This window comes from Cyprinus carpio, chromosome B20, assembly GCF_018340385.1.
Source record: "Cyprinus carpio isolate SPL01 chromosome B20, ASM1834038v1, whole genome shotgun sequence".
Classification (NCBI taxonomy): Eukaryota; Metazoa; Chordata; class Actinopteri; order Cypriniformes; family Cyprinidae; genus Cyprinus; species Cyprinus carpio.
In genome coordinates, this window is record NC_056616.1 from 13,026,130 (window position 1) to 13,040,062 (window position 13,933).

The following is a 13,933-nucleotide window of genomic DNA, read 5'->3' on the forward strand; positions in this document are numbered from 1 at the left end:
ATACCTGACAGGGCAGAGAAGAAAGCAGCATCCTCTTCCTCATCATGTGAAGAAGAGCCACCAACATCCCCGGTGTGGTCCCACTCCAGAGGGATGGAATCCACACTCACGGGGGTTTCACGGCCCGAGGGCTCCTGAGGTGGCGATAACAGGCTCATGGAGGGCTGGCTGGAGGAGACAGTGCCCTGTGTCCCTCTGGACTGTTCACCATCAAAGACGTCCAGCTGCTCCTGCAGCTGCCAAAAAGAAAACACCATCATTCATGCATTCATACTCTTATAACATGGCCCACATACAAAGTTATTTGCACAATTCTACCACATTTGTCACTGTAAAAAGAAGTGTAAAGAAATATACACTACCCTTTAAAAGTTTGGGGATTTTTAAAAATGTTTTTTAAGTTTCCAAGAAACTTAACAGTACAAATGTTAATATTGTGGAATAATTATTATAATTTATAATTTTTTTTCTATTTAAAAAAAAGCTGAATTTTCGGCAGCCCTTACTAACTCCAAACTTCTGAATGGTAGTTTAGCATAAACACGCTTTTCAAGGAAGCTAATTCACAAAAAGGTTCAAAAGGGTCTCAAAATATCCAAATACATTAAGAACCACAGCATGATACATAAGACAACGTAAAAACATTTGAGCGTTTATAATACCGGGCGGAGACTAGTGAGGCGCTGGTGGAATTGGGCCACTCTGCCAAACACGTTTTGACAGTACATGTGCAGCTCCTCTAACTCATCTTCTATCTCAACAGCGTCTTGAGGACAGCTCCTCTGAATCAGACCCTCCCCAAACACGATCAGAGCATCAATCTTATTGGTGTTCAGAGTGATCTCCTTCTTAAAACTCTGGAGAGTAAGAAAGTCCAGTTAAATTCTGTCATCATCTATTCTTTCCATCTATACACTAAACGTCTTAATTTAAAGGAAACACTGTTTATTAACCTTCAGCTGTTTCATCTTGTCTTGGAGATGGCTCTCTGAGAAGTTCTCCACATTGGTCAGCTGGAGGTCTATCTCAGTCAGCCAGACAAGGAGGCTTTCACGGGTTCCCTCAAACTCTTCTCTCTGGCTTGTGAAATGCTAAATGAGAAAAAGAGGTTCATTTATGCACTCGTGTAAACATAAATGCACAGATGACATGAAAAAATGAGTGTGTCCGTGTCCTCACTCTGAGTCTGCGCAGTATTGCAGCCACTCTCCTCTGGAGCGTGTCCCATCGCTGGTTCCCATGATGCACCATGGCCCTGAGTCTGCTGGCTGCATCAGCGCGGTTCTCCCATGCCAGTCGTCTGTACTGGTTATTAATAATCTCCAGCTGGGTCAGGCTCTCATGTACCTGCCTTTGGAAAACCTAAAACAACAAATCAAACACTACTAACTATGACCACAAACTGCTATTACTGCATACTCCATTTAATTAAAGCTGGATATTCAAAAAGATCTACTTTAACACTCCATTTCCATGCAAATAGTGAGTGTGTTTTTAACATTTCCGAAGTCATGCATAAATGACTAAAACATACAGTAAATGAAAAACTGCTGACAGGCCATAGATGACTGCTTGAGGAATCTGATATTCCATTAATCGTACTGATCGTGTTCCTAAAACATCAGGATTGTATTCAGGATGTATATAACATAATGGTTCAGTAGCACAGCCATTCGAAGGCTCTTAGTTAAGCATTTTGTTGGAATCAAACCTCATATTTCTGGAGTTCCTCTTTGGCGTCAGTGTAGAGGACGTCTGATGAATTGGGTTCAGCAGCGGAGCGCTCTGCTACGTTCAGCCAGTCCTCAAAGGAAGAGTAATCCTCCTGAAACTTACACCACAGACTCCATGTCTCTTCAATCCTGTAAACAGATACAAGTAATAAAAAAACAAATAGTCTAAAGCTATATAAATGTATATTTAAAATGACATTGATGTAAATCATAATAATAAACAATTTAATTTAATACTTTAATATTCAATGTGCATGTGTGCACTTTAAAACACATTTCATTTATCTGTACTGTAATTCATGTTATGCTTATTTATCAAATATATTATGTCATCTTCCTCAAAAGCATAATCTGTGTTTGGTGAGGTTACAGGGCATTCAAAATGAACACATTTTATCATGCAAAGCAAACTTTTACCAATGTCTCCTGCTCAACAGGGAGCTGTGAATCTTAATCAGGAAAGCAGTTTCTTAATCTGAATCCAGAGTGAATTGAAATTTATCTCCATAAAGCAATGCAACAGAATGACTAAACATCTGTGAGCAGTGATGGTGTGTTTCAGATTGGAGTCATACCTCAGCCTCCTCTCCTGAGACATGGAGCAGATGTTTCTCCAGCGCTGGTCCAAGCGCTGTGTGGTTTGCTGGATGGAGTCACTCTCTCCATCACGGCTGCAGGCATCCTCATCGCGCAGAAGCACGTCACACAGGGTGAGCACAGATGCCACTTTCTCGGTGTGCTGCTCGATGTCACGCTGCAGGTCCTAAACATGCACACATATGTTAAAGACGTACTTGTCACTTTATCAAATTGCTGAAAGATAAGTTCGCTTATTTTCAACCAGCTTTGTATTGTTATTATATCAGTAGTATATGTAAATAAATAATTGTTACAGATCAGACTTCCTCATTTTTGGTAATCCTGCCCATGGACAGTAAGACTGACAAAGCAGAAGTGAATTGTGAATGTTTAAGATTTTGGCAAAAGGGAACGCTACAGCCCTTTTTCTGATTTTAAAATGTTTTCACGTTTACACCATTTTATTGAAAGCTCAATGAATTAGCCCTTTAAACAGTCTGTATATCATGAAAAAGAACAATAATTCATTTAAATTACAGAAAATGTAAATAAATTATTAATAAATTAACTGAATTTTTTTATGAATTAAAAAAAAAAAAACATCCCCTAACAAGTATTTTTGATTTCGAGGAAAAAAAAAAAAAAAAAAATCACAGCATTCCTCAAACAAGACAAATTCACCTGATGAGAAAACAAAATTATATTAAGGCTTCTTTTCAGACAATATGTGACCCAGGACCACAAAATCAGTCATAAAGCTCTTTTTTTTTTTTTTTTTTTTTTTTTTTTTTTGATGTATGGTTTGTTATGATATTTGGACAATATTTGGCTGAGATACAACTATTTGAAAATCTGGAATCTGAGGATGCAAAAAACAACAAAGTATTTAGAAAATCACCTTTAAAGTTGTCTAAATGGACTCCTTAGCAATGCATATTACTAATCAAAAATTACGTTTTAATATATTTAAGATAGGAAATTTACAAAATATCTTCATGGAACATAATCTTTACTTAATATCCTAAAGATTTTTGCCATAAATATTTTGCTAAATTTTGACCCATACAATGTATTGTTGGCTATTGCTACAAATACACCCATGCTACATGTGACTGGTTTTGTGCTCCAGGGTCACATATATCTGGAATAAGCTGTTGCATTGGCAGAATTTTTCAGAATTTGTTAATGCATCAAAAAATTTTTATAAAAATGTGCCAGTCCCAAAAGACAAAACACATGTTTACTTATCTACAATCCGGTATTTCATCTGATTAAATCTTCTATTACATCATTTAAAAAAACTTGTAATTTGCTGACCTGTTGCTCAGCCAGTCTCTTTTGGATCTCATCTCTGTGGCAGATACTGTAGTGAATGGGTTTGACCAGCTCAGCTTCAATACGAGTGAGCCAAGAGCGAAGGTTATTCATGTTCTTATCCAACTGCTGCACTGTCACCAGCGTTTCTGTCAGCTTTTTCACCCTGAAAGACAGAGAGAAAGAGAGAGAGAGAGAGAGACTGCATATTCATTTTCATTCCAGAGCATTATCAAATAGATCACTTTGGAAAAAAAACTTGTGATAACATAAATCTTCTTGGACACTTTGATGAAAACCTGAGACCAAATGAAATCCTGTCAAAGTTCGGCACACTACACTTGACGTTAAACATTAAAAAAAAAAAAGAGAAAAAAAAGGGGGTCTGATAACCCCAGGTCAGATGACACTGAGACACAGACAAAGGGTGTTTGTCCCATAGGGATTAGATTGAACCATTTAAGTGTGACAGTGTGAAGCTTCCCGTTCTGTTGTTTGAGTGACCGCATGGCCTCACAAACTGTCTGAGCAGCCATACCTGCAGATGGCCGGCTGTGTGACTATAGCGTGCCTGAGTACATACAGTACCCCTGGCCCCATTGTGCCCCTGTTCATAAGAGATAATATGAGGTGACAGACCATTGCCCCCCACCACCCCCTCCACCCCATTCCAGCTATACAGTGGGACTAGGACAAACCATACAAGCCATATGGCAAAGCTGAAGCCAAAGACACTAGTGAGGGCTACGCTAATTCCCCCTCCTTCAGTATTAGCACCATCTGGCTGCTTCAGAGTACGTCACACCGCAGGACTGACCAATTACATGAGAGGCTGGTGACATCGTAGACAAGATTGGAAAGCATTGAGTTGTTTGTTTGCTTGCTAAGGACCACCACCTGATTCATATACTCGGTATGTGCAAATTTCCAACTGACTTAATGAGATTATGATTATGAGAGCATATGCCAGCTGTGGTAACCATCCATAGTACTGAAGATCACATCAAATTCTGAAGATATAAATGAGTACATGGAGAAATAAATAAATAAAAGTAAATTAGTCCTATTAGTGGGGAAAGCTTGGTGTAAATATAAATAATATAAAAAAAATTATTATTATTTGAACTTAGTGTAAGTCAAATCTATAACAATGGGACATGCATAGTAATAATATAAAATAAAAAATAGTATGGCGAGGCAACTTGCTTCACATTCACAAACTAATATAAAAGTCTAATCAAAGGCCTTATCACCACCAACAGGTCTAAATGAGGCAGAAATGCACAAATGAAAGAATGAATCAATCAGTCCTTGATGTGATGCAGGCTAAGGCATTTAAACAAACAAAGAGCTTTGATCAGTCATTAATCAATGGATACAGAGCAACAATAGCAAACATCAGGCAAAAAGGAAAGCAATTCGTTTTATCAATTTGGCATTTACTCCTCAAAGGATTTATTCACCACAGTTCAGTTTGGCTCAATTGTTTTTTGCTCACCTGGCCTCAATGTTGTCAAACAGGTGCTGCCAGCGGTCGTTGACATATTGCAAGGCGCCGTGGATCTCTGCCTCCTTAGCCTTGTCGCTGGCCAATAGGAGCTGCTCGCCCAGCTGCTTGAGGTGGCTCTTGTTCTCGCTGAAGAGGTTAATCTCCTCCATGCAGTCCTGAAGAGAGATGTGCACAATGAGCACCGGCCTCTCATGTGCTTTACTCATTAACACATCCATCCCAAACAAAACAGACTAACTGCACTTTGTCTCTGGATGGGTCTGACAGCTGTCAAAACTACGTTCCTTCTCTCAGCGTGAGCCCTCATTAAAAAAAAAAAAAAAAAAGGGGGAACAATTATTCCCACTGACCCCTCGGCAGCCCAAATCCTTTTCACTTTCTTCTCTGCTTTTAAGGGTTCACCTGTTTAGTTTAGTCCAGCCTGGCTCAATTTGAACAGCAGGCAGTAGAGTTATTATAGCACTGGCCATCAGTAACTGAGCTAGAAAGAGACAATGGCCAGTTTTCTGATATGTGAACATTAGTGATGTGACCTGAAACCCTCCAAAACCTCCACGGTAAACTACATACTAATGACTGCAGAGTGCTTGCGGTTGCACTGTTTGATGGTGAGAGAGAAACTGCACATACGAGGCTATTGTTGTGTATGAACAAAGAGGTAAACAAATGAACAGAGTTATGCAGTACGGCAATCTGACCTCAATTTTATAGTACATGCAGTAAGCTAGATTAGAGCTAATCTATGATGTTTAGAAAACGATGTACATTTGTAGCATTTTTGAGTACAAATGCTATGTGGTTGGATAGAATAGAGCCTCTGTGAAATGTAAAATCTGTGGGGCCTCCCTTGGGAACACTTAAGTGTGCTGTTCATTTGAGACTGCTTTAATCCTTCATAGATACTCATAATAGCACACACCATATAATACCATATTACTGGCCTACTTAAGCTCCTTACAAATGTGCAACAGAAACTCACCATGCAAAGGCACACGGAAACAGACCCATGTGATGCCTTTTTCTGAAATTAGCGTGTTGTTATTGTTATGTAACTATAAAAACGGGGTTTTACTAATGTAATTCATTACTGATAAATTAATACTTTTATTAAGAAAGGCTGCGTTACATTGATCAAAAGTGACAGTAAAGATATTTATTTAATTCTTTATAAAATTATAATTTTTAAATAAATGCAGTTCTTATCAAACAGTTCTAAAAATATATATATCTAAAGTTTCCATGAATATATTATGATTTGACATCTGACATACCATGATATAAATAAATATAAATGATTTTTGAAAGATCATGTGACAGTGAAGTAATGGCTGTTGAAATTCAGCACCGTCAACGGAATTTTAAAATATATTAAAAAAGAAAGCAGTTATTTTAAATTGTAATAATATTTCATGATAGATTTCTTTTAAAAAATCTGATAGACCCTTATAGAACTTTTGATGGGAGGTATTGCAAGTTGTACGTTTACAGAACAAAAGGCTGAGTGGGAATTTTCATTTTTGGATAACTTTCCCTTTAAGGAGTTTAAAAAAATCATAGCAATAAAGAAAACCATACTCTACCTTTTTAAGTTTCTCCACCATTTCCTCAATACTAAGGTTTGCGCCCCTGTGTGCCACTTTTTTCTCCATCTGCGTCAGCCAATCACAGAGCTCCTTGTTTTTATCATTGAAGATGATCCAGGCATTCAGGCGATCAGCTATTTCCTGTTTGCGAAGTGACACCTACACACAAGAGGAAGAAAAAAGGGTTAAAATGCTTGAGTATGCCAAAAATACAGTATTAAAAAACAGTACAGACAGAAAAGTTTCCCAGATATCAGCACTGGTAATGACATTTTATTTTTCATTATAATGACATTTATTCATTCAGGAAATATCTCTGAGAGCATATGGCCTACTCTCAAGTGCTAGAGAGAGTACAGAAGAACTTGCACTCTTTGTGGCTGGTTCACTACCCCAATTCACAAAGAAAAGACTTGAAAACAACTCCGTACAAAGGTGTCAGGTTACAACTATATGACTTTATTCTTTAAAAGCCAGCCATCTGAAAAGGCTTTTAACGAAACTCATCTCATGCTGTGAGATTGATTACCGGACTGTTAAGCAAAAGAGTAAAAAGCAAAGGCTCACTCGCTTTTACTGCTTTCTGTCAGTAAGGGGCTTGTCTATTAGTATGTACTAATACCAAGACACACTAGGGGACGCGGGCAGCGCTTTGTACTTCCCTGTTGCTTGTGTCATTCCTAGATTGCTGAGGCTTACATGCACCCTTTTAAAAAGAACGAAGGCATTTTCCATGCTACATTTGTCAGTGAAGGCTACACGTTTTCTTTGATCCATTAATGTAACACTTAGAGCTGAAAGAGAATGTGATATTGTAGTTTTCCTTCAAAACAAGAATATAAATCACGAGTTTAAAAGAAAGCATAAAGACATTGAGGTTAGTTGATCACTTCTATTCACAGCCTTTTTGTTGAACGTATTATTGATGCATTTCCTTCAGCCCAAGCCACTTGTCCCAACAATATGCAAAGACAAATAAAAGAAAAACAAGGCCTAGCTTTGCCATCTGTCATTCATTCCAGGGAATGTTTCCACCTGCAACCTGTTGGCCGCAGACACTGACGTACAATGTAGACTGACCTCATTGGCTTGGTTCTGGCGTCCGGCCAGAATTTCAAATAAAGACAGGACTGAAAACTCACAACAACAACTCCATAAACTGAAAAAGGGTTCATTAAACAAGGCACACTGCGTTATGTGGTGACAGGCCCAAGGGCTGGATGTAGGCCATGTAACGATCTGTCCTAAATGTGGCCTTTCTGTTTTTAATTGCTCAGGCCATTTACAGTTACAAGTGCAACTCCATTCAAATGTCAGCGGGCCATTCAGCTACTTTACTTAATGACCGCAGACCGGACACCTGCGCTAGATGGATAACCTCAGAAAAAAGTCCTCAGTCAGCCTTTACAATGCCTGGGAAGCAACTTAAAAAATTAGCTACATAAGTAATGCATATTGAAGAGCGAGTTAAAATAGACATTATTTTACCTAATAAAGAGCAAAACTAATGTAATTATACCAAAGTTTTAATGTTATGGGGATTGTTTGCCCAGAAATTAAAATTCATCATTAACCAATCCCTAAAAAACATTCGTTCTTTCGCAGAATACAAAAAGTACATTTTTGAGAACTATCCTGGACAATAGTATTAGTAGAGCTGTCAAGCTCCAAAAACTGGTCCATGTGTCTCTTGTGCTATATTTCAAGTCTTCTGAAGTCATATGATTGCTTGGTATGCATAAATAAATAACAATAATTTAAAGCAGTATTCAAAAAAAAAAAAAAAAAAGAAAAAACACACCAAATCTTTTCAGTGTACTGGTTCATTCAGTTCACAAAACTGATTCTGATTTGGTCTGAATGATTTTATAATGTATTTAACTTAAAGGTAAATTAAACTAAAAAAGTAACTGTTTGTTAATGGCTTAATAATTCTGCTGTAGTGGTAACAGATGAAAATAATTCCAAGTCTTCTGAAACTGATATTGTGCATGAGGCATATGAACAACTTTCATGATACTTCTATGGGGATTTTTGCATCCTTTTTGAATCTTGCATGGGCATTCATTCTCTATTCTTTGTAATGCATGGAAAAGAGAGACTCACATGATTCAAAATTTCTCCTTGTGTGTTCCACAGACGAAAAAACATGCGGTTTGGACCAGGAAGTGGGCAAATAAGTGAAAATATTCTTTTTGGTCTGACCTGTCCCTTTAAGGCAGGTGAAACATTTTTTCTTGTGTTATTTTCATGTCAGAAACAAATATGTCTCAGGACATCATTCTAATGAGAAAACTATTATAATAACTATAAATCTAGATCAATTCATACACATTCTCATTTTCCCTCTCTTTTTCTGTGCCATGCGGCACTGTGAAGTTTCCCCCTAACTTTCAAAGGTGAATCATTGTGTGCCTTTCAACAGCCTCTCATTCCCTCCTACTCTCACTCTCACTCTCTCAAACACAAACACTCACTCACCTTCAAGCACAGTTCTTCCCACTGGCTGTGAAGTTCTTCCACCTGGCCCTGGAGCAGCACGGTGTCTGTGGGCAGCACATACTGAGACACGTCTGTCTTCATGGTGGTCAGCTCTTTCAGTCCCCCAGCCCAAATCTGCAGCGAGTCCTCGTCCTCCTGCATAACACAGCAACCAGCGCCAAGTTAAACTTCCCTTCTCTGCCGCACGCTAAACCTAGTCCTCTCCCCCTCTCTCTGTGTCCCTGTCATTAGCGCTCAGGATTAAGGCCCGCTGGATGGGACGGGGGAGGGGAGGAGGCGGAGAGGGGAGGGCCCCTTTCCCCTTTCCATAACAGCATGGAAAGGGGTGATGGGGTAAAGGCCACACATCTTAAAGACACTATTATTTCCTTTGTTTGTCAGTTTCACCCACCTTTATTGAAGGACTGTTCCTCATCAGGGCTTAATCAGCAAGAAATAAAATCAATCTCAGCAGATGGGTTATTAACACGTTTCTAAAGTGCCATGATTATATCAACAGGTGTTTTTTCTTTACCTTGGTAATAGTTGGAGTGTATTAAAATACAGCAGAACTCAGTTGGCAGATAAAAGCACTTTGTTTAACAGTCATCAAAGCCAATCAGGAATTGTAAACTGTCTCTGCCAATTGACGACTAATTGCTCATGTAATATAGTAAGAACAGGCACAATTCAAGCAGCAGTTTTCTACAATTAACTGTATGTTTGAAGGAGTCACCAAATAAACGTAAACAATGCATACATTTAATGTTAGCTGATTTTACACTATAGAGCAGGGTCCAAATGTCTGAGAATACTAATGAATGCTAATGAATACTAACGCTTTTTTTTTTATTGTATATATATATATATATATATATATATATATATATATATATATATATATATATATATATATATATATATATATATATATATATATATAGACACACAGTACAGACCAAAAGTTTGGAAATATTACTATTTTTAATGGTTTTGAAAGAAGTTTCTTCTGCTCATCAAGCCTGCATTTATCTGATCAAAAATACAGAGAAATAATTGTTTTTAAATTTATTATACTTTAAATTATCATTTATTTCTGTGATGCAAAGCTGAATTTTTAGGATCATTATCACATGATCCTTTAGAAATCATTCTAATATGATGATTCATTATCAAAGTTGGAAACCGTTCTGCTGCTTAATATTTTTTCAGAACGTGATACTTTTTTAGAGACACTTTGATGAATAAAAAGTAAAAAAAAAAAAAAAAAAAAAAAAAAAAAAGTAATTCAGTGGGGTCAGTAATTTTTTTTCTTTTTTTAAAAAAAATAAAATCAATACTTTTATTCAGCAAGGATGTGTTAAATTGATAAAACGTGATAGTAAAGAAAATATATTATTAGAATATATATAATTAGAATTTTGTTTTTTTATTTTGAATAAATGCAGTTCTTTTTAACCTTTTATTCATCAAATATATTAGACAGCAGAGCTGTTTCCAACACTCATAATAAATCAGAATATTAGAATGATTTCTAAATGATCATGTGATAGACTGGATGTTACATGTGACACTGAAGGCTGGAGTAATGGTGCTGAAAATTCAGCTTTGCATCACAGGAATAAATTATGTTTTTAAAGTATATTCAAATAGAAAAAACTATTATTTTAAGTTGTAATAATATTTCACAATATTACTGTTTTTTTTCTGTATTTTTGATCAAATAAATGCAGGCTTGATGAGCAGAAGAAACTTCTTTCAAAAACATTAAAAATAGTAATGTTTCCAAACTTTTGGTCTGTACTGTGTATATATATATAAATAAATATAATTAAATATTACACAGCAATTTGTGAAAGCAAGACAGTTATTAAAATATACACTACTGGGATCGGTAAGACAGGAATAAATTACATTTAGAAAACTACTATTTTAAATTAATAATGTATCAAATTATTACTGTTTTAATGTATTTGTGATTAAATAAATGCAGCTTTGGTGAGCATCTTTCAAAAACATTAAAACACTTACTAACCCCAAACATTTCAATAGTAGTGGACATGAATTTCAGGGTGGTTTCGTATTTGGTTTGTTTCCCTTTTGCATTAATAATAACTTCATGTTCTGCAGCATGATTTAGGTTGATCCTAAATCTATTAAATGGAAGCAAGAGTATCTAACCATTTGCACATCTGCACAATACCATCACAAACTTGCTTACTTTTCATTGGTTAATAAACTGTGAAAAATGTCAATTTTATGTCAATGTTTACATTCAGTATTTCTCTATATTTTGCCAAATTCTCAAACCTTTGCTCTAAAAAAAAAAAAAAAAAAAAAAAAAAAAAACATTTTTTTTTTTATTGTATGATAATTTCTTATTGTATATATAATGACATTACATATCAATTACATTATCAATACAGCAAAATTACCTGAATTTGGGATTATAACTGATTGTTTGGCGGTTTTTACTGTCATCACTTTCAGAAAAATATATTACCTTGATGAGCTGCATGTGTATTTTTAGATCTTCTAGCTTCTCTGGCAGTGGACTCTTCAGTCTTGCTTTTATCTCTTCCAGTTTGAGAGCACTCTCAGCCAGGCCAGTTTCACAGAGTTTCCAGTTCTGCAAAGAAACAGCAGCATCTCTTAATTACGGTGAAAGATGTTTGCCTCTACAATCTTTTCTACACTGTGAAAAACAATACCAGATCATACAGTTAGACAGGAATTTCCAGGCTGAATATAGTCTTGAGCTCTACCAACAATATGTGTGGCATAATGTCAATTACATCATTTTGACCTTGATCCTGGAACATTCCTTTAACTGCACAAGTTCTGATTATGAGAGCCACTGATGTGCTTGTATTTTGGGTGCTGTCACTGTGTTATCTCAGATCAGTGAAGAGGGATTTCCCTTTCACATGGGGATACACCATCCCCCGCCTATTGTGAGAAAATGCACACAAAACACACTTCCAACCTTATCACTCTCTAAACCCCCTTCAAAACAATGATGTCATCATTCCTAACAGAAGAGCCAATCAGAGCTGGTTATGAGTGGGCGTGACTCTGGTGTTATATAATATCTAACAGTACAGGGGTTCAGCCTCTAGTTTAGGGTGACACAGAGCCCCACTGCTTGCCGGTGAACACTGTAACCTAATTTAGAATTGCAACGGTCAAATTTATTCCTTCAAATATGGTCCAAGTGCTTCATGATGCTACATAGGATTATAAATGTGCATCTTGTCATCAAAAGTCCACATGACAATTTATGCTGTTGTTGGTACGACTGTAACTGCAATCAATGTATGCTGCTCTGAAGCCTGTGTGAGCTTATATTATTAAGGTTTTGAAAATAAAGTAGAATGGAATATAATACAGTTTCCAGGCACATAGGTTACAGCACTTTCCAAGCTTTGTTCCCACATCTACCTATACTTTAGGCCTTAGGGCATTGTGGGAACATGTGTGAACAATGACAGATGACCCACGTAGACACTAACTGCACAGTGGCTTAGTAGCTGCGGTAAAGAAAGCCCTTGTTCTGTGTGATTTATAGATTATGGCAAGATTACGGCTGATCTCTCATCCTCAAAATGAAGAACTTTATTACTGAAATGCTCAGCAGGGTATGTAGGTCAATGCTGACTAAGAAAGACCCCCATATTAACCACTGAGTCTGCTCGGTTCATGCAAATAAAGAATTCAGTAAGACAAGGGTGTCAGCACTAATCGGATCTTGTTATGCTTATACTATATATTTTTTAATTAGCAGGCTAATTCTTGCTTGACATTCTTGCGACATCTAAGCAAAAGGATTCAAAACATTCGTCTAACAGAATAAAACACTGGCAGATTTGAAATATACTGAAAACTGTACCAATTTATTCCCTACATAAATGTAAATCATTTACAGTAATATTTGTCAATAGAAACTTTCACATAGTAACCAGAAATGTGAGAATTGGGTCACATACATGAGTTATGGTGTGTGCAAGAGCCTTTCTCTTCCCCACAAGGTCACAGCTTCGCTCCCACATCTCCTTGAGAGAATCCAGTTCAGTCTGCAGGCGTGTCTGCGTCTGCGCATCTGATAGTGGAAGGATCTGTCCGCCTGCCGCCACAGTCTGCCTGTACAGTTCTTCATGAAGCTGTAGTTGTTCTTCTGTCCACTGTGAGATAGAAAACATAAAAGATATTAATGACGGTGTTTGATTAGACTTTGAAGTCCAACATCAGCATCTGAAAGAGTTGAAAAGACCATTATATTCTCTTTACTGAATAATCTTACCTCAAAGTCTTTTATAGAGCATTTGAGTTGCTGTAAGCTGCATGGAGGCAGTCCTGTTGGTGGCAGAAGTTTATCGATGTGTCTGAGTAGCTTTGAAAGTTTCCTTGAGCTGGACTCATAGAGTTGCCACTGTCCCATCAGCCCTTCCAGACATTTGCCATGCTGCTGGACCCTCTGCTGTGTCCCCTGCCATCGTGTCTTTAGCTGTGTGAGTCTCAGGAATAAAAACAGTCTTTTAAATAGTGGTTTAACAGATGTTTTTTTATTTTAAGAGACCATGTCACAACTGATGAGCAACACATAATAGAGATGTTAATATCATAAAACAAACTGCAATTCCACAGGACAGGAGCTTTGCCAGTCATCTGAAAAATAAAACCAACCACATTTTATGTGGCTCACTACAAGACATTCGTTCCTGCCATTATTAAAA

General features: G+C 37.0%; 1 protein-coding gene across 1 annotated transcript in view; it reads right to left on the reverse strand.

Annotated features, from left to right (window-relative positions):
• The window catches only part of LOC109105302 (nesprin-2-like), an 81,838-nt gene that overhangs the window by 7,354 nt on the left and 60,551 nt on the right, over positions 1 to 13,933 (reverse strand). The window contains 13 exon segments of the mRNA XM_042747483.1: positions 5 to 239; positions 663 to 857; positions 954 to 1,091; positions 1,180 to 1,362; positions 1,712 to 1,862; positions 2,309 to 2,496; positions 3,630 to 3,792; positions 5,125 to 5,291; positions 6,717 to 6,878; positions 9,201 to 9,356; positions 11,704 to 11,829; positions 13,187 to 13,381; positions 13,501 to 13,714. Coding sequence (XP_042603417.1) covers positions 5 to 239; positions 663 to 857; positions 954 to 1,091; positions 1,180 to 1,362; positions 1,712 to 1,862; positions 2,309 to 2,496; positions 3,630 to 3,792; positions 5,125 to 5,291; positions 6,717 to 6,878; positions 9,201 to 9,356; positions 11,704 to 11,829; positions 13,187 to 13,381; positions 13,501 to 13,714 — 2,273 coding nt within the window.